We start from the raw sequence: 26,281 nt of genomic DNA on the forward strand, positions 1-26,281 counted from the left end.
CAATAGGTATGGCGAAATCGGACAACCCTGCCATATTCCTCTGTTAATATAGAAACGCGGAGAAGTACCAGGTTTTAATTTAACTGAGCAATTAGCATTGTTGTATAATAATTTAATTGCATTGCAGAAGACAGGACCAAACCCAAATTTATGAAGGCAACTGAAGATAAAATTGTGATTAATTGAATCAAAAGCTTTGTAGAAATCTAAGAAGAGAATAAAACTCTCATCAGATATAAGATGTGAATAATCTAAAATATCAAGTACAAGCCGAATGTTATTTGAAATGTGTCTGTTTTGCATGAACCCAGATTGTGTTTCTCCAATGATAGATTCCAACACAGATTTTAATCGTTGTGCAAAAACTGAAGCAAAAATTTTGTAATCATGATTTAGTAGACAAATAGGCCACCAGTTATCAATATTAAGAATGTCTTTTTTAGGTTTTGGTATCAGGGTGATCACTCCTTGGTTTAATGTTGGAGGAAGTGTGCCTTGGCCAAGGCTTTCTGAAAATACTTTTATTAGAAAGGGAGCGATTTGGTCACTAAATAATTTATAAAACTCTCCTGTTAGTCCATCTGGGCCAGGCGATTTATTATTTTTTAGTTTACTAATAGAAATGAATATCTCATGAGCGGAAACAGGAATTTATATTATTTAAGAATGGCTCAGGAATTTCAGATGAATCATTTGGAGCATAGAGTTTGCTGTAAAAAGAACTAACAAATTTGGCAATTTTGGGGGGTTCAGAAGTTACTTGGCCATCGATGTTTAATTGATGTAGTGTATTTGATTTGGCACGATGCTTTTCCAATTGAAAGAAATAAGATGAGTTACTTTCACCCTCTTCTAACCACTTTAAACGAGATCTTACAAAGGCACCCTCAGCTCGTTTTTTATAAAGATCATCTAGTTTATTTTGCAAAGAGGCAAAGCTAATTTTGTCTTCTTCTGAGAGATCTTTTGGATTTATTGTGGATAAGGTCATAAAGTCCTGGATAATTTTATCCTCTTCTGCTCTCCTATATTTCTTTAACTCTGAACTGTGTTTTCTGAGGTATTTTGTCATTTCATATTTGAAAAGTTCCCAGTTTTTATTATAACAATTTTCAGAGTTAGCTTTATCAAAATAGTAAGAGATAGTTTCAGAAATCTTTTGTTGTACCGTCTCCAGTCTAAGTAAAGAATTATTTAGCATCCAGTAGGCTTTCTTGTTTTGGGATTTACTTTGAGGTAATTTGATGTTAATGTGGATAGCTTTATGATCAGTGAGTGGAGTAGGGAGAATATCAATGTTAACATCATCTGTATCTAGACAATCAGACACCAGCCAGTAGTCAATTCGTGACTGCCTGGAACCATTATTGTTACTCCATGTAAACAGTAAATCTGTTTGGAATTTTTCTCTCCAAAAGTCTTTTAGACTGAAACGTTGCATAAATGTAAGTAATTGATTATCAGTACTATTGGTCTGTGGTGGCCATCTATCTAATTGATTATTCAGTACCAAATTAAAATCTCCTCCTATAATTATTATTGCATTAGGGTACTGGTTTAGTAAGTCAATTAAATAATTTTCTATGGTGGATAGGAGTTCGGAATTTTTATGTTTTAAGTTGTAACCATAAATGTTAATAATAATGAAAGTCTTATTATAATAGTCCAACACCATGACTACAAAATGTCCCTCATTGTCACATTTGTGTGAGAGGATATCACCTTCACCATTTGTGCTTTACCGTGAGAGTGCCAGCCGAATGTTGACTTCCATGTGAAGGGAAAACATTATCACCCCACTGAGTCCTCCAAAAGTTAGTGTCATCACATGTAGAGTGGGAGTCTTGGAAAAAGAAAAAGTCTGTATTTAAGTTTTTAGCAAACAGAAATAACGCTTTACGTTTTATGGCATTTTTTAACCCCCTGGCATTCAAGGAACCTAAAGATAAAGACATAAAAACAAGAGTTCCAATCCAGCGCCATTATTAACAAATAGAGTGGAAGAAAAAATATATATATAAAAAATGTGAAGAAAATTAACACTACCTCATATTGCAAGTAATGAAAGATGCTAAGATAAAAAGTGCATCACAACCTTTTAGCTGCTAGTGAAATTTGGTAAAAGCTCAATCCGATAATATAGAACAAAATGTTTGCGTCTAGGACCACAAAAACCAAAAAAATTAAGAATATTGTAACAAGTGGTCAGTATTCTTCAAGTTGTAAACAGTTGAAAACAAATGTGAGCTTATACCGGGTGTAGATCAGACCCTCACAAAATCAAGTTCCTGGGAGGCCGACTTCTTTGCCGTTGATGTACGCGCGGGGACCAACGTAGTAAGCGAGCTTTCCCTCTCGTCGGACCGCCTGGACCACTGGCACTGGCACTGCTCTCCTTTCGCGATCCACTGGGCAAAGATCCTCCGTGAAGTAAAGATGGCGCTCTTTTAGGAAAGAATTATTTTTTGCAGCTTTCCATACAGCATCTCGGAAGGTTCTGGACAAGAATTGCAGGATGATCCCTCTTGGTCGGCTCTCGTTCTCCTTCAGTTTCCCTAAGCGGTGCACAGTGTCAATCATATCGGGGAGCTTTTGTTTACCTTCAGGGAGAACACTCTGGCAGATTCGAATGGTTTCTTTTTTTAACATCTTCTTTGTTCACAGTCTCTGGTACCCCGTAAAGTTTCTGATTCCAGCGTCTAGAGTAGCGTTCAGATTCAACAAGTCGTTCCTTTAGCTGGAGGATAGTGCTATTTTCAATCACATCAACTCTTTGTTTAACGTCTTTAATCTGATCATAGGCGAAGTCTACTGATTTCTTAAGACCCTCAATCTTCATTGTGTTCGCACTGATCAGTTTTTCTAAGTCGTCAAAACGGGTGTTAATCAGATTTGACAGAACTCCAATAACATCTTGGTCACAGCCACATTCTTTCTTCCCTTCTCCTCCAGGCATCGCAAACAGAGCTTTTTTGTGTGCTGGTTCTTTAGAAGGGGTTCCTTCGACTGAGAGAGGCAGGGAAGGGAATTCTTCTTCTCCCGTCATCATATCTTTGTCGTCGGGTATTTTGATGTAGTCGTGTTCCGAGCTGGCTGTAGTCTTGCTGTTGCTAGCCTTAGCCATGGACGTGGAAGTAGCTAGATTTTTATTCTCTTTGGAGGATCTTTTCCTGTCCCGAGAAAACATTGGGACTCCAGAAAGTGTTCCAGCAGTTTATCAGTAGCGAAAAGACTTGAAGTAGCGTTTAAAAGCAGTTTTCCATAGCAAAATACGAGTTTTGGCGCAGCCGATTGAAAAAAGAGCTACCGCTCAAGCCGCCATCTTGACCAGCCTCTCGGGCTGTCCCATTTCAACGCACCCTACTGAATGCGCCCGACAAACCTGGCCTTCACTTTGCACCGTTTCCATGGAGATCAGTAACTAAAGCGTGCATCCGCGCACACTCCATGCAGTTCTATATCCCATCATGCACCACGACTACGCAAGAAACAGAAGAAAATGGAGTCCACTGCACAATACACGTTCAAATGTTCGTACTGGTTTACCTCATCTACAACAGAGCGACATGAAACTGTTAAATCTGAATAAAGATCTGTACAGTGTGTTTGAGGATTAAAAAGGAGGGGAGTTATATGGAATAAAGGAATGTGCAGTGGCATTGCTAGACAATAAGAAAACATTATTATCATTAGAAATTATTACTGCAATAAAAATAATATAAGAATGTTTCTAATGTAAGCGTCAAAGTCCAAGAGAAGCATAAAGTCAGAAGAGTTTAATGATCCACACAGGTAATGTGAACAATGAAGCAACGGACTCTCGGGAAAGGAGAGAAGAGAGTCCTGAGACGTGCACAAAATCTTCATGAGTTCCGGTACATTCCATAGGTCTGCGCCCATCTGGTGAGCACGTGTCATTTACCTTCGTGTTAGTAAATCAAGATCCTAGTTTGATGTAGTGCTGCGCTGCTAGAAAATACCTCACAAAAATAAGATGGAAAGAACTGGCACGGCGCCCTCTACGAGAAATTGAATAATATTGAGAGTGGTAGTCTGGAAGGGCCAATTCAGCATATGACTGGAGATAAAGATTTATGAAGATAATAAATTATATCCCATAAAATCAAAATTAAAATGGATAGCATGTGACAGTGAATTTAAGCCAAATATGACCAAAATTATAATTACTGGACAACAAAAGGGCAAAGCAATATCAACTTGGCAAAAACGAGTTCTTCAGGTATCACAAAAGAGAAATACAGGGGAACCTCTCCATGGAAGAGACTGGTATAATTCTAATAATTAAAGCCAATAAAGATAGTACTTTTTAGAATAACATCAGTATTATATAAAACTCTAATACTGATGATAAAAAAACAAAAAACAAAACACATCTCTCAGGTGATGTCATTACCAGTGGGGGAAAAAAAATAAAATAAATAAATAAAAATAAAATTATATATATATATATATATATATATATATATATATATATATATATATATATATATATATATATATATATATATATATATATATATATATATATATATATATATATATATATATATAAAACCAGGATCTTCTGTGCCTTGAAAAAATATGTGGACATCAACAATACAGGACATGTATCTAATGAAAAAATAACATACAGAGTGGCATTGCAAGAACCACAAATGACGAAAAAAATTGAAAATATATATATTAATTAGCTTTTTTTTTTATGCTTGTAAAATTGACAAAATTCTATAAAAAACTAAGTGACAAAAATCATTGGGATACTTTACCAAATTAACAAGCAAGTCATATTTTTTAAAGGCTTACAGTAATAAAGAGAATATGGTGGCAAACTAATGATGAACAGCAGGAAAAGCTGTGAGCTAATAGTTCTGAAGAATTTTATATTAGTCATATCAGTGGAAACATTATCAAGTATTGGAATAAGTGTTAACATATAATGACTATAGCGTAGCGCTTTGAGAGGCTTTGAAAAAGCGCATTATAAGTGTAAGCCATTATTATTATTATTATATACAGTACATTTATGTGAGATAGCTCAGAACACCTGGATCTATGGTTACGCAGCTAAATGTCTCAATTCTCATATGTGTAAATCAGTAACAGAATGTATAGATAAGAGATGTCTATACTTCCTTTTGAATGTGGAAAACACCCTTAGAATGAAGGTGCTATGACGTGTGTTGACAATTGTGTTGACAATTTGCAATTTGTCCATTGTCTTCACACTGGGAGAGTGACAACGTTGGAGATAATAGAGGGAGAGGCTTTTCTACACTCTGTATTTTTTTTTTTTTATCAGAGTTGTCTTGTGAAATGGTTTTGATGTCTTGTGCACAACTCCTCATGCTAAAAGCAAAATATAAAATCTGTCAGCTGGACAAAAGGTTGTAGGAGTGAAAACATTCCCTTGCTTATCTAAGCCACTTCTATTTTGGTCAGATCACTGGTGGACGTTGCCTTGTATCTATCTGAAAGGAGGAGCTGACTACACTGAAACTAAAAACACCTATTGTTTGCAGTTTCTGTGTGTATGCTAGATCTATTCAGCTACATTAAGTGTGCACTGTGACTGAGTCATACTTAGCGTAATCATTCCATTGTACCAACACTGTTGCCAGAGCTCCTCTGGACCCCAGTCCACCATACATAGCCAGAGAAAATAAATGGTTTGAGAGGGGAGCTAAAGAAGCAATTTTTGTTAGGAAAGACAATCCTTCCTTGAACAGAAATGGGGGCCATAGACATCAGCCCCCATCTATAACTCCATCCTCAGACCCAAATCAAAATAAAGGAAACAGGATGCTAATATGTGTGAAAGCACCCATTAGGGGCCTGAACGTTTATGCTAAGTAGAACTCAGGTACAGTGCACACTTAGTGTAGCTCAACAGCCCTAGCCTACAAAAAGAAAACATAAACAAAAGGTGTTTTTAGTTTCAGTGTAGTCAGCTCCTCCCTGCAGATAGATATAAGGCAGTATCCACCACCAGTAATCTGACCAGAATTGAAGAAACTGTTTGGATGAGCAGCAAAATATCTTCATCCCAAGTCTGTTTTGTGTGTTTGTTCTAAGTGTGACCTTAATGATCCTGTTTGCTCAGATAAGAGACATTCATCAGACATTCAACAGGATCAGTTTGAGAATGTTTGTGGCCATGTAACATATGTGAAACAGGTCTGTTTCCTTAATTACCATTGTAGTGACAAAAAAGTGACAAATTTAAGACTAAATTTAAGACTAAACATAACTCATATTGTTTACGCTGTGCCAGTTTAACAAAACTAATGTCTATTACAGACATGCAGTTCACCAGGTTGGGCTAAACAAATGATCAAAACATAACAAATATTAATAGAGCAAAAATTATATAACAAATATGCAAAATAGCAAAAACTAAAATTGGTAAACTAATTTGACATAAACAAAAATAAAGTAATCTCAGAATAAACCGAAAATAGGCAAATAGTTTCTACAACCATTCTTGTTGACAGACACATCACAGTGTTGATTAACTCTGGTTCAAAACAAAAAACAAACAAAAAACCTCTGGGTCTAATAAAACAGCCATAATACCACCGGATTCTTGTGTAACCCCTAATTGTTGTATAAATGTGTTGGGATTCAACTTTAAGCCAGAGAATAAAACATATTGCGCAAAAGCAACTCAAATGCACGAGGATCCAAATTTGCATAAAATTATGCTTGCAGAGGTCGCAGTAAAACCACTGCGCAAACAGCGTGCAATGACTAGTCCCTTTGTTCTTTTTCTACTCAACACACCGCAGATTTTTGCTATCTTCTGATGATGCCAAAAGGGTCATCTTTATTTTTCTTTAGATCTAAAATATTGAATAGCTATACTTTCCTAAACCTCTAATTACTTTTCTATTATTTCTATTTGAGAGTTATCCTCAGAGTGGAGTAAATCCCTTCTTAAATGCACACAAACAGCCTTCCACAAGTAGATTTTGTTAACAATAGCGAGTTATATTACCCAGCTGGGTAAAATTGAATCGCCTCACTTGTTAAGCTTTCTACACTGGTGTTTGATAGATATAAGGCAGAGTCCACCGGCTATCCGACCAGAACTGAAGTGAAGAAGTGAATCATTATTTGTCATTATCTGTTCAGGAAGTTCATTGGAGGCGAATAGTCTTTTTAACCTGGTATGTTGTTCAGGAAAGAACCGGCAATGTGTTTTCCAGGAATCACCTGGGAACTCCCATGGGTGGAGTGGTACATGCTGTGGCATTTTTAGCTCAAGCTGAAATAATAATAACACATTCATTCCACCCTACAATGTAATTGCTGATCTTGAGACATACCACTGCATCCTCGCTGGACATCATGTGACTCATCCTCCCGTTGAGAAGCCATCTTCCAGCCTGAACATTGACTTCGGTGACTCTCCATTGTCACCAGAGTGGAACAAGAGAGTGGAAGAATACTCAATTTAATACTTAAATTGTAATTTTGAATGCACAACAACCATCAAACATTACATTCCACTCCATGCCAGTACACCTTTCAAACAACGTGCCCAACCCATCCATCCTCAGGATATCGAAGCAGTTAATTGTCATCTTCGGGAGCTTGTGGAAGCTAGCGTCATAAGGGAATCATCATTACCCTTCTCATCTCCTATTGTGGTGGTTCGGAAGAAGAATGGTGAAGTCAGATTGTGTATTGATTACTGCAAATTAAACCTCCAGACCACAAAGGATGCGTATGCCTTACCCAACATTGAAGAATCATTTTCAGCCCTATTTGGGCCCAAATGATTCTCAGTTCTTGATCTGAAATCTGGTTACTACTAAGACCGCCTTCGTTACCCCCCTCGGATTTTAGGAGATTAACAGGATGCCCCAAGGTGTCACCAATGCACCAAGCACAATCCAGTACTTGATGGAACGGTGCATGAGTGACCTTCATCTGAAGGAGGGGCTTGTATTCTTGGATGACCTCATAATCTTCTCTGACTCCTTAGAGGAGCATGAACACAGACTACTGAGAGTCCTAGACCGACTGCATCAATATGGGCTAAAGCTGTCGCCTGAGAAGTGTCTATTCTTCCAAACCTCCATGAGACATCATGTCAGAACAAGGCGTAGAAACAGACTCAGAAAAAACTGAAACAATAAAAACCTGGCCTATCCCCACAACACAGAAACAACTGCGTTCTTTTCTGGGCTTTGCAGGATATTACCGCCACTTCATCAAAGCCTACACCATCATAGCCAAGCCACTCAATAACCTAAGTCGAGGATATGCTCCAGCTCGAAAGATAAAGAAACCGGGACCCCACAAGACACCTATCTACAATCCAAATCAGCCACTTGGAGAGTGCTGGTGTCCCAGTTGTCAGCCTGCCTTCAAGACACTGATAAAGAAACTTACCACCGCTTCAGTCCTTGGGTTTGCAGACTCCTCTCGTCCGTGCATCCTCCACACCAATACGAGCATGACTGGTCTAGGAGCTGCACTCTACCAGGAACAAGAAGAGAAGCTGAGGGTACGCCAGCCATGGGTTATGGGTTATCCATAAACGTTTTGGCCCTTAAATGGAGTGTGACCGAGAAATTCCAGGACTATATGTACAGAGCAAAGTTCACCATGGTCACTGACAGCAAAGCTCTCACCTACATCCTGACCTCTGCAAAATTGGATGCCACAGGACATCATTGTTTGGCTGCCTTATCTACCTACACCTTCAAACTCCTGTACCGGACTGGCATGCAGAACTTCCACGCTGACGCTCTCTCACGATGCCCTCGTCTGTGCTCCAGTAGAAAAGCCCCGCATGACAATGAACTTATCCACCAGTTCATCTCCCAGCATACAGTGGCCTCTGATGCCAACTCGGTGGAAATCGTGAACGCCATCTGACAATGTCACCTGGTCCGAGCCTTACTGCCTGAGGACCAAGGGCAGATTGGTCTCTACCTGACAGTTATAGCTCTGAAGATGTCAACCAGCTGCCGCTCATCCCTACTCTCGACGTCAAAGAGAAACATCACTCGGATCCCTGCATTCGAGAACTCATCCACCAACTTGAGACCGGGGAGAAGATCCTGCCAATTGCAAGAGCTCCCAGAACGTCCTCTCATGCTCAGAGAGTGGTCAAAGTTGGAGCTTGTAAATGGGATACTGTACTGGATGAAGCAAGATAATGAGCACCTCTCATATAAACTTGTTGTCCCGGAAGATCTGCGTCCATTGGTCCTGAGAAGTCTTCATGACGACATGGGCCACATGGGGATCGATCATATCCTCGACCTCGTCTGCACTTCTTCTGGTCTAGCCCAACTCAACATCCAAATCCAAAATATCACTTCATCCCTTTCTGCGCTACATGTGTGCTACATACTGGCACACTACATGAATGCGCCCTCCATTATACGAGTTTCATTTTAGCTGGTTGTAAAGGCAAGTGTGAGAACTTTTTCCAGTATGTTCCTTGTGAAATGACACTCTTTCCTGCCCCAGTGTCTATTTGCATCTCAGTAATTCCATCTTCAATACAGAAGTTTTGTATTGAAGATCTCACTACTCACAGCCGTGATGTTGAACTCCTCTGGTTCTGAATCCTCTGTCTCAGTCATGTATTTTGTGTCTTTACCTGTATTTTGTGTCTTTACCTTGACATTTCTTGTAGAATGTTGGATGTGAATGGCTTTTCTGTGCTTCTGTACAACATGCCTTTTTCAGATGTCCTATTTTTACAGTTATGGCATTTGGTCTATTTGAAATGACACATGACACTCAGAGCACACATCAGGGTCCCAGTTGGCGTAGAGATAAGCAAAGTGCTGTGCTTAGTAGGAGTTTTGTAAAGAAGGCGCCTAAGCAATGAGTAATGCGTAAGCAAGGTTATAAACAGTGTTGGGAATAACGGAGTTACATTATAACGCCGTTACTAACTGCGTTACTTTTTCAGTAACGGAGTAATCTAACTAATTACTTTTCCCAGCGTCCCAACGCCGTTACCGTTACTGACTATAAAATGTGGCGCGTTACTTTTAATTCAGTTCACTCTTCTCTTCATCAGAGTCTCAGCCGAGGAGCTGCTGTTGTGTTTCTTTGGTGGAAGAGGAGGCTGGGGTGAGATAAAAGGCTCGTTTGAGATGAGGCGGGCGCAGATACGACGCCGTTGATCGGTGCGCGGTGCATGCCGGTTAGTTTTGTGTCCAAGATGCCGCCAACTTGCGCTGACATAACCTGTGCGCCGGTAACGGGAAGTTTTTGAGCAAGGCGAGCGCAGCAGCTCTCCACCGACTGCGGCCGCCTGCATGGACTACAAACGCTGAATACATGATGGGAAATGATGTCCTGTTCACACGTGCATCGATAGCTGATTGGATGGATAGATAGATAAATAAAGGAATAGATACGTGTTAGAGGGATTGTGTGAATCTTTTAATGAATGTTAAAGAGTTGGATAAAGTTCAGTTTATGTTGAAATGAGAGTGATTAATATTTGAATACTGGGCAGAGAATTACAGTGTGTGGCCAGAAAAGCTTAAAGGTTTTGTCTTATTTTACATGGTTTACATTTGAATGCCTTAGTTTTGCAATACATTGCAATGATTTTTTCAGTGTTATAATGAAGAAAATATTTGAAGTACAGTTGTCTGAAATTGCGTGACATGTTGATTTATTTGCACTTCAAATAACATTTTTTTTATATTTTTTAGTTTTGATACATTCTATAATTTACTTGTAAACAAATACAATATAGTGGCAATATGTTAAAGTGAAATAAATGTTAAAGGTTCACATCTGTTGTGTTTTTATTGTTTTAACATAATAAGTAACGGCATAGTTACTTTGCCTAGTAACTAGTTACTTCTCCCAAAAAGTAACTGAGTTACTAACTCAGTTACTTTTTGGGAGAAGTAACTTGTAACTATAACTAATTACATTTTTGAAGTAAGATGCCCAACACTGGTTATAAATGACGCCTTAATCAAGCCCTAGTAGTCACATCTGGCAATGACAATTCTTTAGAGAATGTTACTTTTTCAACTGACGGCAAGTGTAGATATCTAAGTTTATTCCCATAAATTTTTGTTAATTCCAATCAAAATGCTCCAACTTTGATAATTGAAAATTCTGCAACTCTACCAATGACACTCAAAGTATACAGCAATTGCCTTCAGGAAATAAGATTGGTTACTATGCACATGATAATATTGTAAATATAAACAAATTAGAAATTTAAGGAATGCATTTAAAATCAATCATTACTAATGGAAATTCCTTTTTGTAATTTCCCCGTGAATGTTCTTCCTTGTTTTATTCAGAGAAAAGGTTCCACCTAACTGACTCATCAATCATGGTTCGTTTCCTGCAATAAGATTAATTATATGTATTGTAATGTAACACAAAATACATTTATATAAGTCTCATCAAAAGAAGGTGCAATTTCTTAATTGCCAAACTCAAACTGACCAACTCCCTGGTGAAATCCTTTTTCTTACCTAACTTCCAGCTTGACTAACAATGTTTCATAAAATGCTGTTTATTTCTGCTTTTTCAAACTTCCTTCAAAAAGACCACTTACAACTGAAGTAAAAGTTGCCAAAACGGGAGCAAGAGTTCATTTCAGTCAAAGCCACATTTGAAATGAAGTGAAACCTTAAGGAAATGCTTTCCTGAACTATAGGTCTAACAATTGGCCATAACAGATGAATACCTTTAAGGTGCACTTTATGTAACTTTTCTAGCGGTGGAGGGCAGGTACTTGTTGTTCCTGTGTGTACATTTAGTGTACATCTTTATGTAAAACACAGTTACAGAAAGTGCTTTTCAGTGCTCAGTGTTATATTTATTGTTCATCTTTTCTTGAACTGTTGAACCTTATCTTATATGTAGTACATGATTCACGTCTTTGACTGTAAAGTTTCTCCTTTTCCTTATTGCATTTTATCGTAACTCCACATTAATTTCCATTTATACATAAACCTTGTGCAAATTTTCCATTTTACAAAGTGCAACTTTTTACATTTGTTTGCAGACAATAAAAGTATAGTATTAATAATATAAATCAAGGAAAAGCAAGGAATAATTATTGTGGAAAAAAACAAAACTAAAACACAAGACAGAAATGATCTGATGATGAAAACTTTAGGCCAATACAATAACCAATTAAAGATAATAGGATAATAGTATGTATAAATAAAAGTATTTATAAATAAGTATTGAGCTAATGAGTAGAAGAAGGAAGAAGGAAGTGTCCTTTACTGACAGAAGCACCATATAATCTAGGGTCAGGGCGGGAGCCTCAGCTCTGACTGTATTTAAACTCAGGGCCCACAGCATCCAGAAACCACTCCTCACTGCTGCGGCAGCTACCAACACAGGTATGTCTACCACATTCTCTCTCTATGTGCTCCATTATTTTATATGTGCTCCATTATTTTATATATACTCCATTTATCTTTTACAGAGATGCTCTTCTCTGTTCTATTTGCGTTGTGCCTATGCATTGTCCCTGTTCACCCCAAGCCCACTGGTAAATAATTACATTTCTCCAAGATTTGTAATTTAAATTATTTACATCTATTTTAACAAGTTGCTGTCTGTTTGCTATAGAATTCCTTGGCAGTCCTTTACTTAAGCAATGTTTTGAAGATGCAAAGAAACTTGTGGATGAGGCGTACAAATACTCAAGAGAAGAGTGAGTATGTCATTATTGATGGACTGATGTGCAATTTCACTTGAAAATTATCGTGGGGCTGAAATACACGGTATCATTTAACAAGTCAAAATATACAATTTGATTTGAATAAAATGTTACTTATTTTTATTCTGTATTATGGTACAGTCATCACTGAAGAGGATATGTCGGGCCTATATTTGCACTTTTTTTTATCAAATTGGCTATAAACCTTAAATCTCCAGTACAGGCTAATATTTTGTTTTGGCCAACCTTTTGTTTAAAAAGCACACCCAAAGCTTTATCTGAAAACTTAGGTGCAAACAGATAACTGCACTGTTCTCTTGAAGGTTTGTGATAAAAGGGACTGTAGGTGAGTTTGTCATAAATTATAATTACGTAATTTGGCAAAAAATAATCACAATTGCCCCTAGATATCAGCCTTAGACTATATCGGCCCAAAAATATCAACAGAGCTTATCGGCCATCATTTGCTCTGGATTCTAAACAATTATATTCATTATTTTTTGAGTAATGCAAGTATACCTCATAGGACCTGTCAGTGTATAGGGTGTCATCAAATTTAAATTCTGTTTTATCTCCTTGAACAGAAAGTTGTAGCCAACGGCTGAAAATGTGAAGTTACATAAAACCTGATTGTAAATGTACATATATTGTGATATTTATATATCACATTATTTAGACATATTTATTACATACTATATATTCTTCATTTCTTACACTACAACATCGGTAAAAGGCTTGTCATAATTTTACTTTGTTACTTATTATCTACTATATCCTTGTACTATCTTTATGACTTACTGTCATGTTGAAGGAGTCTGAGCAGAGTGCGGCGGGAAGTGGTTCAGCCCCATGATGCACTGCGTCTCCTCAAACAACCCCGTGGAGACACACGCTCAGCTGTACGATCTGCAGACTACCTGGACCAGACCCTCCGTCTTCTGCAGGAGAGGACACATCATGTTCACAAGCGCTCATTAAATGCAACAGGTCAGACACTCAAAAACATCATACAAGCTTTTGCCTGTTCTGGTCCAATTATGGCCTAATAATGTGACTACTGAGGAGTTCAGTGCTTAGTGAGGATTCTGTATTATTTTAGATCTGCTTACTAAGGAGGAGCTGACAAGTTTGGCTAAAATAGCTGGTTGTGCAGCAAGGATCCAGCTTCCCAACTGCCGAACCACACCAAATATCAACAAATACCGTACCACCACCAGCGTCTGCAACAACTTGTGAGTACACCTAAAAATGTGTACTAGTCAACAGTTTCTGCTGTTAAATAGCATACATGTGGGGGACAGAGATACAATGCTTGTGAAATAGTCTAGGCTCAAAGTGCCATGCACCACAGGATATGTGTTGACACCCTTTTGATGTCTCAAGTCACATTACTTAATGCTGTGTGTTTGTTCGCAGGAAAAACCCCCGTCTCGGTGCCTCTAACACTCCTTTCACTCGCTGGCTTCCCGCTGAGTACGATGACGGCATCTCTCAACCCAAAGGATGGAACAATCGGACAATTAACAACTTCCTGCTCCCACTGGTGTGACATATTAGCCCAATATCTCATTGTCATCTATGACAGTACACGTGCTTAAAGGTGTCTTTTGCAGGTCAGACAGGTGTCCAACAACATTTTGGCTACAACAGATGCAGGAGTTGTCAATGACACAGAGTATACTCATCTGGTCACCTTGTTTGGCCAATGGAACGATCATGACTTGACTTTCACCCCATTCTCTCCAAGCATTCGCTCTTTTAGCAATGGAGTCAACTGTGATGAGAGCTGTGAGCGCACTGAGCCCTGCATCCCTATTCCGGTTAGTGCTTTAAATGTACAACAGTGCAATAGTACTAAAATTAAAATTTTAATCCATCCAAATTTTGTAAACTATATTCCTGAAATTGTTGAAGAGTTGAAGGTCCTTACCTGAAGTGCATTTTTTCTCTAGATACCCCCGGGTGACCCTCGCCTGCCCACTGGAAAGGACAGCTGTATCCCAGCCTTCAGATCTGCTCCTGCATGTGGAACAGGGTTCTCAGCTTATAACTTTGGTGGGGAGTCCAACAAGAGAGAGCAGATTAACGCACTCACTGCCTTCCTGGATTTGGGCCAGGTGTACGGCTCTGAGGAGAAGCTGGCTCTCTTCCTACGAGACACAGAGAATGAAGGAGGCCTGATGCGCGTTAACACTGAATTCAGAGACAACGGTCGAGAGCTGCTGCCTTTCACCAACCTGGAGATGAACATGTGTGCCACACGCAAAAGAGTCACCAATGACACCAATGCCACTGAGGTGCCCTGCTTCATCGCTGGTCAGTTTGGTCTTACTCTGTTGTACTGTACTGGACTCAACATCTACTTACTGGTTATATTCTAACTTTGATTTATGAATGGGGTAATTAAATATTACTAACACTGTATATTGAGACTTGAATGTTATTATAACAAACATTGTTATGGCTGGCCACAAATTACTTACTCTAATTACATGAGGATTACAGTTCCTTTATGTTATTTGTAGGTGATGGGCGTGTGGACGAGAACATTGCTCTGACTTCTCTCCACACACTATTCGTGAGGGAGCACAACCGTGTGGCTCGAGCCCTGAAGAGAATAAACCCACAGTGGGACAGTGAGAGACTTTACCAGGAGTCCCGCAAGATCCTAGGAGCTTATACACAAGTAACAGCTTCAATTACTCAATAGTTCTCTCCTTTTGAGAATACACTGAAGTTTGTGTCCATTTTTATTGTATGTGAATAGCCTAGAAATTACAGAGATATTAACCATAAACGAGGTCAACAAATCTGTACCCTTTTGTAACAAATCTGTAAAGAGCAAATTCTATCATTGAAAAGCATAAAATTCTGAACTGTCCTCCAACTCAAGTTAAACTATGGCGTATGATGTACGTTTTTACTGTTATTATTTTTCTAAGTTCAATCTGTTTTTTTTCCTAGATATTTGTGTTCAGGGACTACCTTCCGCACATTGTCGGTCCAGACACTATGCAGAGGCTCCTTGGTCAGTACCCAGGCTACAATGCCAGAGTTGACCCCAGCATTTCCAACGTTTTTGCCACAGCTGCTTATCGCTTCGCACACTTAGCCATCCAACACACGTTAGCACGCCTGGATGCCAACTACAGAGAGCACCCTCAGTTTCCCAGTGTGCCCCTGTTCAAGGCTTTCTTCACCCCATGGAGGATCATCTTTGAGGGTAAGTAAAAAAGAATGCTTTGTTTGTTTTGCCTTTTTTCTGACTGTTTGTGTGGTCCAGGTGGTATTGACCCTCTGATCCGTGGTTTAATCAACCGTCCTGCCAAACTGAATACTCAGGATCACATGCTGGTGGACGCTTTGAGGGAGAGACTGTTTCAGTTTGTTCAGCATCTGGCTCTGGACCTGGGCTCTCTGAACATGCAACGAGGACGCGATCATGGCCTGCCAGGTATGTCTTAAAAGTTTAAACCTATGACTTCCAATTTTGCTAACAGAAACAGAAGTATAATATTTTTGATCTTAGGATACAATGCCTGGCGCCGGTTCTGTGGTCTCTCTGCTCCCAGAAACCAGGCTGAGTTGGCTCAAGTGATGAAGAACCCGGAGCTTGCGCGTAAGCTGCTGAGTCACTATGGCACACCTGAAAACATTGACGTGTGGCTGGGAGGAGTTGCTGAACCATTTGTCACTGGAGGCCGTGTGGGTCCTCTGTTTGCATGCCTTATTGCAAATCAGTTTAAGAATATTCGACAAGGAGACAGGTCTGTATCACTTTGTAATTTAGTACAAATGTAGGCTACATATTGCAAAATAAACAACAACAGTGCTTATTTCCATGTCTGTTTCAGGTTATGGTATGAAAACCCTGGGGTGTTCACAGTGAGACAGAGGACTGCTCTTTCCAGGATGACATTCTCACGAGTCATCTGTGAAAACACTGGGATCACATCCGTCCCAAAGGATGCATTTAGTATCCTGTCCCGCTCCAACAGACTGGTACAATGCTCCAGTCTGCCCTCTCTGGACCTGACAGCTTGGAGGAAGAGCTTCTCAGGTGAGACACCAAACACTCATTATGTGTCTCATTTTAACCCAGTGTGTTTAAATGCATTGTGTGTAATTACTAATAATCTATTTAACATTTTGTCTCTCTCTATATGGCGTGTGTTGGTGCAGTGTTGGGTGGTAACTATTTTGCTAAGGTCAGTTGAAAAGAGGTTTCAATATCACTTACCTAACAAATACAAGCCAGAGTCAACTAAATTCGATTTCTGAAGCCAAACTATGTCTTCTCTCAAACCCCTGATGAAGATAAAAAAACAAAACAAAAACAAAACATACATTTTCATTGTATTTATAACACCTTTTATAGTAATGTTTTTGATGTGTCCTACAACAGACACATTAACAATACTTTTTTCATAGAGGCTAAGTTAAACCTTTACAATTTTCATTTTGCAGAATGCAGTGTCAGAGGACCTCCCGGACCCCCAAACCCTCGAGGAATTTGTGGACAATGAGGTAGAGTCACAATTACTTTCAAAACATTTTTCAGAACTATTTAATGTTTAAAGATTTAATGATAAAATATATTAATTGAATGCGTCCAGGTCCTCCAGGCTTGAGTGGACCTCAATGGTTCTGCAGAGCCTCAAGTAATTTGTGGGACGATTAAACCTTTACAATTTTCATTTTGCAGAATGCAGTGTCAGAGGACCTCCCGGACCCTCAAACCCTCGAGGAATTTGTGGACAATGAGGTAGAGTCACAATTACTTTCAAAACATTTTTCAGAACTATTTAATGTTTAAAGATTTAATGATAAAATATATTAATTGAATGCGTCCAGGTCCTCCAGGCTTGAGTGGACCTCAATGGTTCTGCAGAGCCTCAAGTAATTTGTGGGACGATTAAACCTTTACAATTTTCATTTTGCAGAATGCAGTGTCAGAGGACCTCCCGGACCCTCAAACCCTCGAGGAATTTGTGGACAATGAGGTAGAGTCACAATTACTTTCAAAACATTTTTCAGAACTATTTAATGTTTAAAGATTTAATGATAAAATATATTAATTGAATGCGTCCAGGTCCCCCAGGCTTGAGTGGACCTCAATGGTTCTGCAGAGCCTCAAGTAATTTGTGGGATGATATCTTCTGTCCAAGTACATACTACTGCAGCTAGAGGCTGGGGATAATGTCAGGCTAGACTTCAGCACAAGCAATGTAGGCCTGAGCACCAAAAGCTTCTTCTCTGGGCACCTGCTATTCACCACATGATAAAGAAGTCACTGAGCCCATCTCTGCTGCACAGCCCTGTCTGCAAGTCTGCAAAAAATATTCACTTCAAATATAAAAGTAGATTGAAGACATAATAAAATGACACCTCATATGTAAAATGGTTTGGGTCTGTTACATCACCTGGCTTTTGCATCCAAACAAGAATGGTGATGAATCTGGTATTGTTTTTTGCACTATAAGTGAATGTGATTTGAGACTGTTTCTACTGCTTTCTCTGAATTGCTTGTTTACTGAAACTTTCATGCTGTATTTTCTTTCATTAAATATACTAATATACCCCAAATGGAAGTAATGTCTTGATGTGGGACAAATAGTAGTACTTTTAGTAAATATTATGAAAACTTTAGGATGAAAATATAGAGGTTTTTATATTGGGTTGATGAACACTTAAATGTGTGATATGTGTTCTGAGTGAATAAATACAGCAAATACATATGGACCACGAGTGTCTTGTCCAAGGAAAAAATAAAAAATAAAAAATAAAAAGCCAGCAGAAAGGTAAGCCACTGTTGGTTCAATTAAATTACATCACATAACTGTAGTCTCTGACAAACGTTGCTGGCTTTATGGTGATTCTATATCTAGTTTAATTATGATATGTGACAAGAACAACAATTTAATATATATGTAATCTAATATTCATACTGATAACTGCAATTACCATAAAGAAAAACAGATGATGATGTACAGCTGCCCCCCTGTAGATGGCGCCTTCACTACAAAAATATACAAAAATGTTTGAATGTGGAAGTTCACAATGGAACTGATTCTCTGCCAAATAACCCTGGCTTTAGCTTTAGGGCTGTCTAGATGAAAATAATTGTTATTCACCCACAGTATAAATGTGATAAACTTAACAGATAAACTAACAGGAAACATAGGCAAGTGTGAATGTGGATTATACTTTTGTGTGGATTATACTTTTGTAATTAGATCATTGTGGACAAAGCAGGAATGTTTATGAAATGTATGCATGGGAAATCTGGGCCAAAGTTCCTTGGAGACAAAAGACAAATAGCAAGTCTCTGGATCAGCATTTATTTACTCTGGCTTCACTGTAATCTCCCCATCTTTCCTGGGACAGTGGTATAAGAGTGAAAGTGTGAGTCTATTGGTGCTTCTGCTGCTTCTCCTCCCCTTCATTCACACACTACGTACAGCCCGTGTATGTGCAAAATGCCACGTAGTCCACTAGACTGCCTCTCTCTGTGTGTGGTGGGAGCCCCAGCTTTGTGCTTCAGGAGGAGGAATAACAGTATTTATGAAAACAGAGGAAATATTTGGTTTGTCTGCAAAATGTGTTTAGAGTTAGGCTTAACTACCAGCAGGAACTATCATTAATAAAACTGGATAAAGGGGTTAGTTTAACAGATATTACTAGTGATCAGTTTAACAATAATAATAATAATAATTTAAATTTATTTTAATCACCTTTAATTGTCTAGATTTAGTGGTTGCCCTATTCAAATGATATCAATAAATTTGTATTGTCAATTGATTTATTACCATTTGTCTGTCTACCCCAGGGCACCTATGGCTACAATTGTAGATTACTGCCACCAGGTGTGGAGTGCATGAATGATGCACTGTAAAGCACTTTGGGTGTCTTGAAAGGCACTATATAAATCCAATTAATAATAATAATAATAATAATAATAATAATAATAATAATAATAATTATTATTATTATTATTATTATTATTATTATTATTATTATTATTATTATTATTATTATTATTATTATTATTATTATTATTATTATTATGCAATCTTCCTGCCTGTTATCTCAATCAGTTATTAAAGTCCTATATAATGTAATCTCAAACATAGCTGATTAATTTGTGTTGGTGGATATATAAAGTGTGATAACCAGATTCAACAAATAGATTATATTTTTTATTATAAAATAAAAAGGATATAGCAATACTGGCTCCTGATCCCCATCTGAGTGTGACATTGCATTATAGAATCATATTTTTGGCTATAGGTCCATGATTATTTTGGCACAGGGTAAATATCCTGCAATCTCTAAGTGTTAATGGATGACATTTTTGTAGTTTAAAACCTAGCCCTTTTAATTCTCTTGGCCCAAATGGTTTTGATCCCAGTGTGTGGTCCTGGCAGTAGTGACCTCATCCTGTACAGGGAAAGGCAGAGTAATTATATGCAAATGCAGCAGATGATTTACAGTGTGAAACCTGATCTGTTTCCTTAGGATGCCACTGAAATGAGGACAGAATATCAATCACTTTAATGTTTATAAAATATATTATTGTCTGTTCTGCTCTGGCTGTACTCTCGTACTCGTCTGAAGTTTAGTGGCAAACCAGATGTTGAGCCAGTGATGCTACTGAACTGGTTTTATGGTCAATTTTGTCTCATATCCAAGCCTCTGTTGCAGCTACTATGTTTAACTATAGACTCATTCAAGTACTCTTCACCAAGTACCCAGAAATCCAGCAACGTGGACAAAATAAGTTGGCTAATTCCTTGCAGATGTATCCTTGCCTTTTGTGAGGGAACTGTGTATTGTCCTCGGTGAAAGGACTGTATGAATTATGAGTAAAAACCAGCAGTGACCCGGTACAGCTGGTTCTGACTGTCCGTCTGAGAGAAGAAAACACGTGCACATAGTTTGGCAATGGGAGGAACTGTCGGTATGCAGGACCACAAGAACCTTCATTTGTCATCCTCAGAGTCCCATCTCTGCCCTCTGTTCTTTATACTGAAATCAATAGCAAATTCAGGGTTAGGGTTAGGGTTCATGAAGGAAACTAAACACAGACTGCAGGTAGGTTTGCTGATCAAGAATCCATGGTAACCCCTTTATCAATCAGCAATCAAACTTTAATACTAACAAACTTCCAAGCCCTCAATGTCCTATTAGTAGTATTGAGACGGCAAACTCTAAAATTAAAGATAATAAAAAATTAAAAGTTCTGGTGCATAAGAATAAAAATTGGAACAATGAAAAGATAAATAAAATAAGTTTTTTTGTGGCAGGTCATAGTTTTTTGTGAAATTAAAGTTAAAAAGATATATTTTTAAAAGTCAGTTTAAGATTGTTTGAGATGGATTCCAAGCCCACCATGTCTCCTCAGTGGTCGGTGATGACCCCCTAGAACTAAAAAAGTCCATCGACTACTAAAACCTGTATTATAACCACTTTCAGTCTAATTTCTTTAACAGCACCCTGACATTGTTTTTCTGCTACTGTGGTACACTTGGATACATTCACAAGGGTCATAAATGACTTGTTATTCATAAATCACAAAGTGAATTCTTGAGAGCATTTAAGGTGAAGGGTTTGATAAGAGCAGCTGTTATTAGAATTATACTCACAACAATAAGGAACAGATTATTTGGGGGAAAAAAGAAAAAAAAAATTAACCTGTGTTGAGACTTTGTAAGTGTGTCTGGAACTGTACCATTTTTTTCTGACTTCTGCCTGGTTACTGTACACAAACTGCTGATGCAAAGCAGCTGTGACCTGATAATACAACTGCATGTACCTCATTATCAATACATATTTTCTGAATGAGAAACTTTGATATAAATGTTATGACTGTACAAACTGCAAGAACCCCCTGTGGTTGAACAGCCGTCATTATGTGGTCAGTGAGTGTATGCTATAGAAAGAATTACTTTTAAGAGAAAACTGAAAGGCTTGGATGGACTTTCCCAAGTAGTGCCATAGACAAACTCTTTTAAAACTTGACATCCACTTGCAAACAGCTGTCAACAGACACACAATAGAGACCTAAGACCACAGATCGACTAGAATAGACAAATTATGACCTGCATAACGTCCTCCACGTTTTCAGTCAAGCTTCAGTACTGAGGTGGAGCTTGTAATGTTTAGATTTTCCAAATCATTTTTTTTCTCTGGCAAAGGGTGTAACTTGGTTGGGAGTTCATCTAGCAGGCAGCAGTAAACCATTCATCATAACACACTGGGGATCAGTTTAAAAAAAACAAACAAAAAAACAGAAAAAGAAGAAGAAATGATAAGAGGTTTTGTAAGGGCTTCATCGGGCTTTCATAACACTTCAGTGCTACTTCTGTATTTCAACAACACAAAATACATTGGAATTCTTCTTGTTTTTATCAACCCCCAGTTTGAAAAGTAGGCCTAATCCAACAGCAGAGCATCACGTAACAGCAGTTATGAGACGCACTCCTCCACGGATACACTCCTCCTCCTCCTCCTCTCTCTCCCATATTTTTCATCTTCATCACTTCAGTGAGGCTGTGAGCTGGGGCACTGACTTTATTCACTTCGGTGATTGGACTTCATTTACCCGGAATGTGGTACATTTAGTACAAACTAGCTACGTGTATTACTAGCTAATATCAGTTGTAATACATTTTCGTTGTCAACTTTTTCTGTCAACATTCGCGATGGGATTACGCATCTTTGGAGCGCCACTTTGGGCATATGCGTGCGTCTGTTTGTTTGTTTCACTTCTGCACGCAGTTCAGTCCCAATCAGATGCATCTGGTGCGCAAACGAGCTCGCAGAGAGCACCTCTGAGACAGACACTGCAGTGGTCCCACAATGGCAAACTTTTTAGCATTTTGAGCCAGGGATCCGAGTACCACCCGGCGAGGAGGCGAGGCGCAGCACGGGGCCCAGTGGATTCACAAACTGTCACCATCATCCGGGACGAAGCGAGCGAACAGCATCATCGACAGCAGCAGCAGCGCTCCAGGCCAGCCTCCAGGCTGCCGGTCAATCTCGAGAGGCTCCTCATGGAAAATACGCACCAAGCCGAGCGCGCACACGCGCGCAGGAATAGCTCGGCCAATGAAACGGATTACAAGCCCACCGTGGCTCCCCGGGCACCTCGAAGGGACGACATGATGGTCGGTGATGACCCCTATGATCCATACAAGTCAATCGACTACGAAAACCCTCATTATAACCACTATGATGTTTATGACCGGCCCGGAAGGAGACAGAGACCAGGGTATGGCACCCGGTACCACCAATATGGTAAGAGCTCGTTGTTTTGTTATGACAGTTCTGAGTTAGTTTTCCAAGACCTATATGCGTACAGTAAAATAACTCAAATGTGTGATTAAGAGATTAAGATTAAGAGGGGTAGATTCAACCACAATTTGTGTAACTTTATTTAAGTACACCCTTCTTCACATTCACATTGAAACTTGATTGATTGAAGTTGATTGATTGAATGACGTTTTAACAAAATTCTCACACACAGATAATTTACACTTCATATGTGTGTACTAACACTGAATACTATGCTTTTGTAGGTCTCCCGGACCTGGTTCCTGACCCATACTACATGCAATCTTCTATCTATGTTCAGAGAGTGCCCATGTACAGCTTGCGGTGTGCGGCTGAAGAAAACTGTCTGTCCAGGTAAACTTTTTATGTACAAAAAACAAATGTCTTGGAGACAGGTCTGTTTAAGGGACAGTGTTCTGAGTCATGACCACCAGTGAGTCTGTGTGTGTGCCAGCTGCTCACAGGAACAGGTCAGTTATAGGTGAAATTAACCCAATCCTTCCATGATGAAGGGGGTTGCAGTGGAGGATCTGTGTAAGGTTTAATCATCTTTTGCCCAAGCAGTGAAAGCCTTACTGGTAAACACATTATTGAGAGCTTACCCAAACAAGCAGAGCCTAAAATGTTTTTTCCACCCAGCATTTAAAAGCAGACAGCCTCAGTCAGACAGATTTAGGCAAGGGGAAGCACATAGGAAAAACAATATTGCAAGCCATTCAATCCAATGCTTTTATGTGGTTGTGTTGTTGACCACAGCTCAGCATACAGGTCCAGTGTTCGGGATTATGACACACGGATGCTGCTGAGATTCCCACAGAGGGTCAAGAACCAGGGCACGGCTGACTTTCTCCCCAGCCGACCACGCTACTCCTGGGAGTGGCACAGCTGTCACCAGTGAGTACCAACAAGTCACCCTTTTTCAACCAAAAAACTATATGCTCTTTTTTTTTTTTTTTTTATTACACAGCCTCTTTAATAACTTAGTTGTGATATGTTTAGTTTTCATTACAGATAATGAAAGATGCCATGTAGTTAAACCAAGAAAATATAAACAACTCACCCTCTAACTGCTAAATAAAGTTAATAGGTTTTATATATTGACAAGATTGGATTTTTAGGACTATACTATAGACCATTTATTTTTATTCAATATATTTTTAATAGTGTCGGATACTCTTTTATTTGCAAATTCAAACCATACATTGAATTGTGCTCTAAAAATATATGTGGCTGGTTGTGGTGAGAATCTATTGACTTCAGAATAACCAGCACTTACTTCATAAGATACTATTATCTTTGCAGTTTGTCCTTTCCTGCCTCCGGTTTGGCTCCCTCTGTTAAGTCACATAAGTTTTTATCATCATTGTGACTTACAAAGGTTGATTTAGGAGGCATTTCTACATAAACACAGAACAAGCACAAGCATTTCTATAAATCAATAGAAAGGGATGAAACTGAATTTACATAAGCTTTGCTTTGGAGTAATTGACAGAGACCAAGTATTACGTGTACATATGATGTATGTTTAGAGCTCTGCGACAGAGGAAACATGGCTGCTATTTGTCCTACCCTGAGCAGAGGAAAAGAAAAAGAAAAAGCCCTGTTTTCTGAAGTAACTGAATTTGTGGCGCCTTATCTCAGCCCAAAGTTATGTTGTGAAAGAAGTGGGCACTTGGCCCCTCATGAGCACATCTGGAAAAGGCTCCAGGAGACTTAGATGTAGATAAGACAGATTCTGAAGTGTTGTGAAAGTAAACTTCTCTGAAACCTCAAATAGATTGTGAATCATAAAATAAATGTTGTACTTTAAATAAATGATACAGGGGAGGACCTCATAAATCACAACTGATTTTAATAATTTCGACTATAAAATGATGCTATAATTACTCTCTCCTTTTTCCAAGATTCTTCTGTTTGATATATATTGTAAAACATCTAAGGATTGTCCTGGTACTGGATCAGTTTAACTGTAATGATTAACTGCTTATTCTCAAATCAAACAATTTGGACTGACCTAGACTGATTCTTACCATTGTCTGTGTATATTGACAGACATTACCACAGCATGGATGAGTTCAGTCACTATGAGCTACTGGATGCCAGCACTCACCATTCAGTGGCAGAGGGTCACAAGGTCAGCTTCTGTCTGGAGGACACTTCCTGTGACTATGGTTACTACCGCCGCTACGCGTGCACCGCCCACAAGCAGGTCTGTCCTTAGCTGCACAAAACATAAACACAACGTGTCATATTCATAATTTTTGTCTGTTATCCTACAACAGTCAATGATTATTTGTCAGTGAATGACCTGTGCCTGCATGTCCAAATTAAGAATTAAGAAAATTAAGAACTCAACAAATATTATTCTCTTAAAATTATTTTAGATAAAATGATAATAACGGTTGTATTGTCTTTAAATTAATTGTACTTGCAGGGTCTGAGCCCAGGATGCTATGACACTTACAATGCGGATATTGACTGCCAGTGGATTGACATCACAGATGTGAAACCTGGAAACTATATCCTCAAGGTTTGTAGCCAGATGACAAAAAGCCAATGCTGACTATTGCTTTGGAATATTCTTTGACGATTACTAGGAACTTTTTAATACTGTCAGATTTGTTCTGGTAAGTCTTATTTTCTTTAACAGGTCAGTGTGAACCCCCAGTATTTAGTCCCAGAAATTGACTACAGCAATAACATTATACGCTGTGATGTCCGCTACACTGGTAATCATGCCTCTGTGTCAGGATGTCACATGTCACCGTACGTATCCATGTCACCAGCTACTTTTCAGGTGAACATACTTGGTTTATTACTCACCTTCTTTCACTGTACCTCTTCCAGGTATTAGAAGATGGCCCTGGTCCTGGAGAAGAAAAGTCAAGAGGAAAACAAATTGTATTTAGGATGTTTGCAACTGGAGAAAATAAATAAATTATAACAGACTATGGCTATAGTTGTTGGAAATTTGTACTATGTAAAATCTATTACCTTGTATACTCAGCTTCATGTACACTATCAACATACACTCATGTAAAACAACTGTAAATTGTGATAGGCCTTTATTTACACATATTAAAATATAACTAGTTTGACTTGAATAAAACCTACTTGAACTTGTAACCTTTTGGTTTCTTCTCTGCAGCAGCATGAATTTTGGCATGGTAAAAGTAAAGTTATCTTTGTGTTACATGTGTGAGAGATATGCAAATCTTAAACACACCCGTCCTCCCCGCC

At 38.7% G+C, this 26,281-nt stretch overlaps 2 protein-coding genes across 4 annotated transcripts; both read left to right on the forward strand.

The window, feature by feature from the left end:
* Nucleotides 1-12,242: 12,242 nt before the first annotated feature.
* On the forward strand, nucleotides 12,243-18,311 carry mpx (myeloid-specific peroxidase). Of its 3 annotated transcripts, XM_033976125.2 has the most exons (18): nucleotides 12,243-12,383; nucleotides 12,470-12,535; nucleotides 12,616-12,700; nucleotides 13,518-13,693; nucleotides 13,806-13,938; nucleotides 14,123-14,249; nucleotides 14,320-14,526; nucleotides 14,659-15,022; nucleotides 15,232-15,392; nucleotides 15,671-15,929; nucleotides 15,990-16,160; nucleotides 16,236-16,473; nucleotides 16,561-16,766; nucleotides 16,889-16,914; nucleotides 17,174-17,233; nucleotides 17,412-17,471; nucleotides 17,650-17,709; nucleotides 17,799-18,311. In XM_033976125.2, exons 2-18 carry the CDS (start codon nucleotides 12,472-12,474, stop codon nucleotides 17,811-17,813), a joined length of 2,412 nt encoding a protein of 803 aa, XP_033832016.1. In that variant the 5' UTR covers nucleotides 12,243-12,383; nucleotides 12,470-12,471; the 3' UTR covers nucleotides 17,814-18,311. The 3 variants fall into 3 exon arrangements, with proteins under 3 accessions (XP_033832016.1, XP_033832017.1, XP_033832018.1); XM_033976126.2 differs by lacking the exons at nucleotides 17,650-17,709; nucleotides 17,799-18,311 and adding an exon at nucleotides 17,561-17,617 and having other exon boundaries at nucleotides 12,304-12,383; XM_033976127.2 differs by lacking the exons at nucleotides 17,412-17,471; nucleotides 17,650-17,709; nucleotides 17,799-18,311 and adding an exon at nucleotides 17,323-17,382 and having other exon boundaries at nucleotides 12,304-12,383.
* A 3,914-nt stretch (nucleotides 18,312-22,225) lies between these two features.
* loxa (lysyl oxidase a) lies at nucleotides 22,226-26,167 on the forward strand. The gene is made up of 7 exons (XM_033976153.2): nucleotides 22,226-23,005; nucleotides 23,287-23,395; nucleotides 23,798-23,935; nucleotides 25,094-25,250; nucleotides 25,476-25,571; nucleotides 25,692-25,807; nucleotides 25,889-26,167. The coding sequence occupies exons 1-7, from the start codon at nucleotides 22,411-22,413 to the stop codon at nucleotides 25,893-25,895; spliced, it is 1,218 nt and encodes a 405-aa protein (XP_033832044.1). The 5' UTR covers nucleotides 22,226-22,410; the 3' UTR covers nucleotides 25,896-26,167.
* The last annotated feature ends 114 nt before the right edge of the window (nucleotides 26,168-26,281 follow it).

Source organism: Periophthalmus magnuspinnatus, chromosome 12, assembly GCF_009829125.3.
Source record: "Periophthalmus magnuspinnatus isolate fPerMag1 chromosome 12, fPerMag1.2.pri, whole genome shotgun sequence".
NCBI classification, from domain to species: Eukaryota; Metazoa; Chordata; class Actinopteri; order Gobiiformes; family Gobiidae; genus Periophthalmus; species Periophthalmus magnuspinnatus.

What these genes read in the sequence shown, in the direction of transcription:
- mpx (XM_033976125.2), top strand. Translation starts at nt 12,472, where the DNA reads ATGCTCTTCTCTGTTCTATTTGCGTTGTGCCTATGCATTGTCCCTGTT. An exon ending in ACAACTTCCTGCTCCCACTG is followed by an intron (nt 14,250 to 14,319) that starts GTGTGACATATT and finishes TGTCTTTTGCAG; the next exon opens with GTCAGACAGGTGTCCAACAA. An exon ending in ATGGAGGATCATCTTTGAGG is followed by an intron (nt 15,930 to 15,989) that starts GTAAGTAAAAAA and finishes TGTGTGGTCCAG; the next exon opens with GTGGTATTGACCCTCTGATC.
- loxa (XM_033976153.2), top strand. Translation starts at nt 22,411, where the DNA reads ATGGGATTACGCATCTTTGGAGCGCCACTTTGGGCATATGCGTGCGTC. An exon ending in GAAGAAAACTGTCTGTCCAG is followed by an intron (nt 23,396 to 23,797) that starts GTAAACTTTTTA and finishes TGTTGACCACAG; the next exon opens with CTCAGCATACAGGTCCAGTG. An exon ending in GAGTGGCACAGCTGTCACCA is followed by an intron (nt 23,936 to 25,093) that starts GTGAGTACCAAC and finishes GTATATTGACAG; the next exon opens with ACATTACCACAGCATGGATG.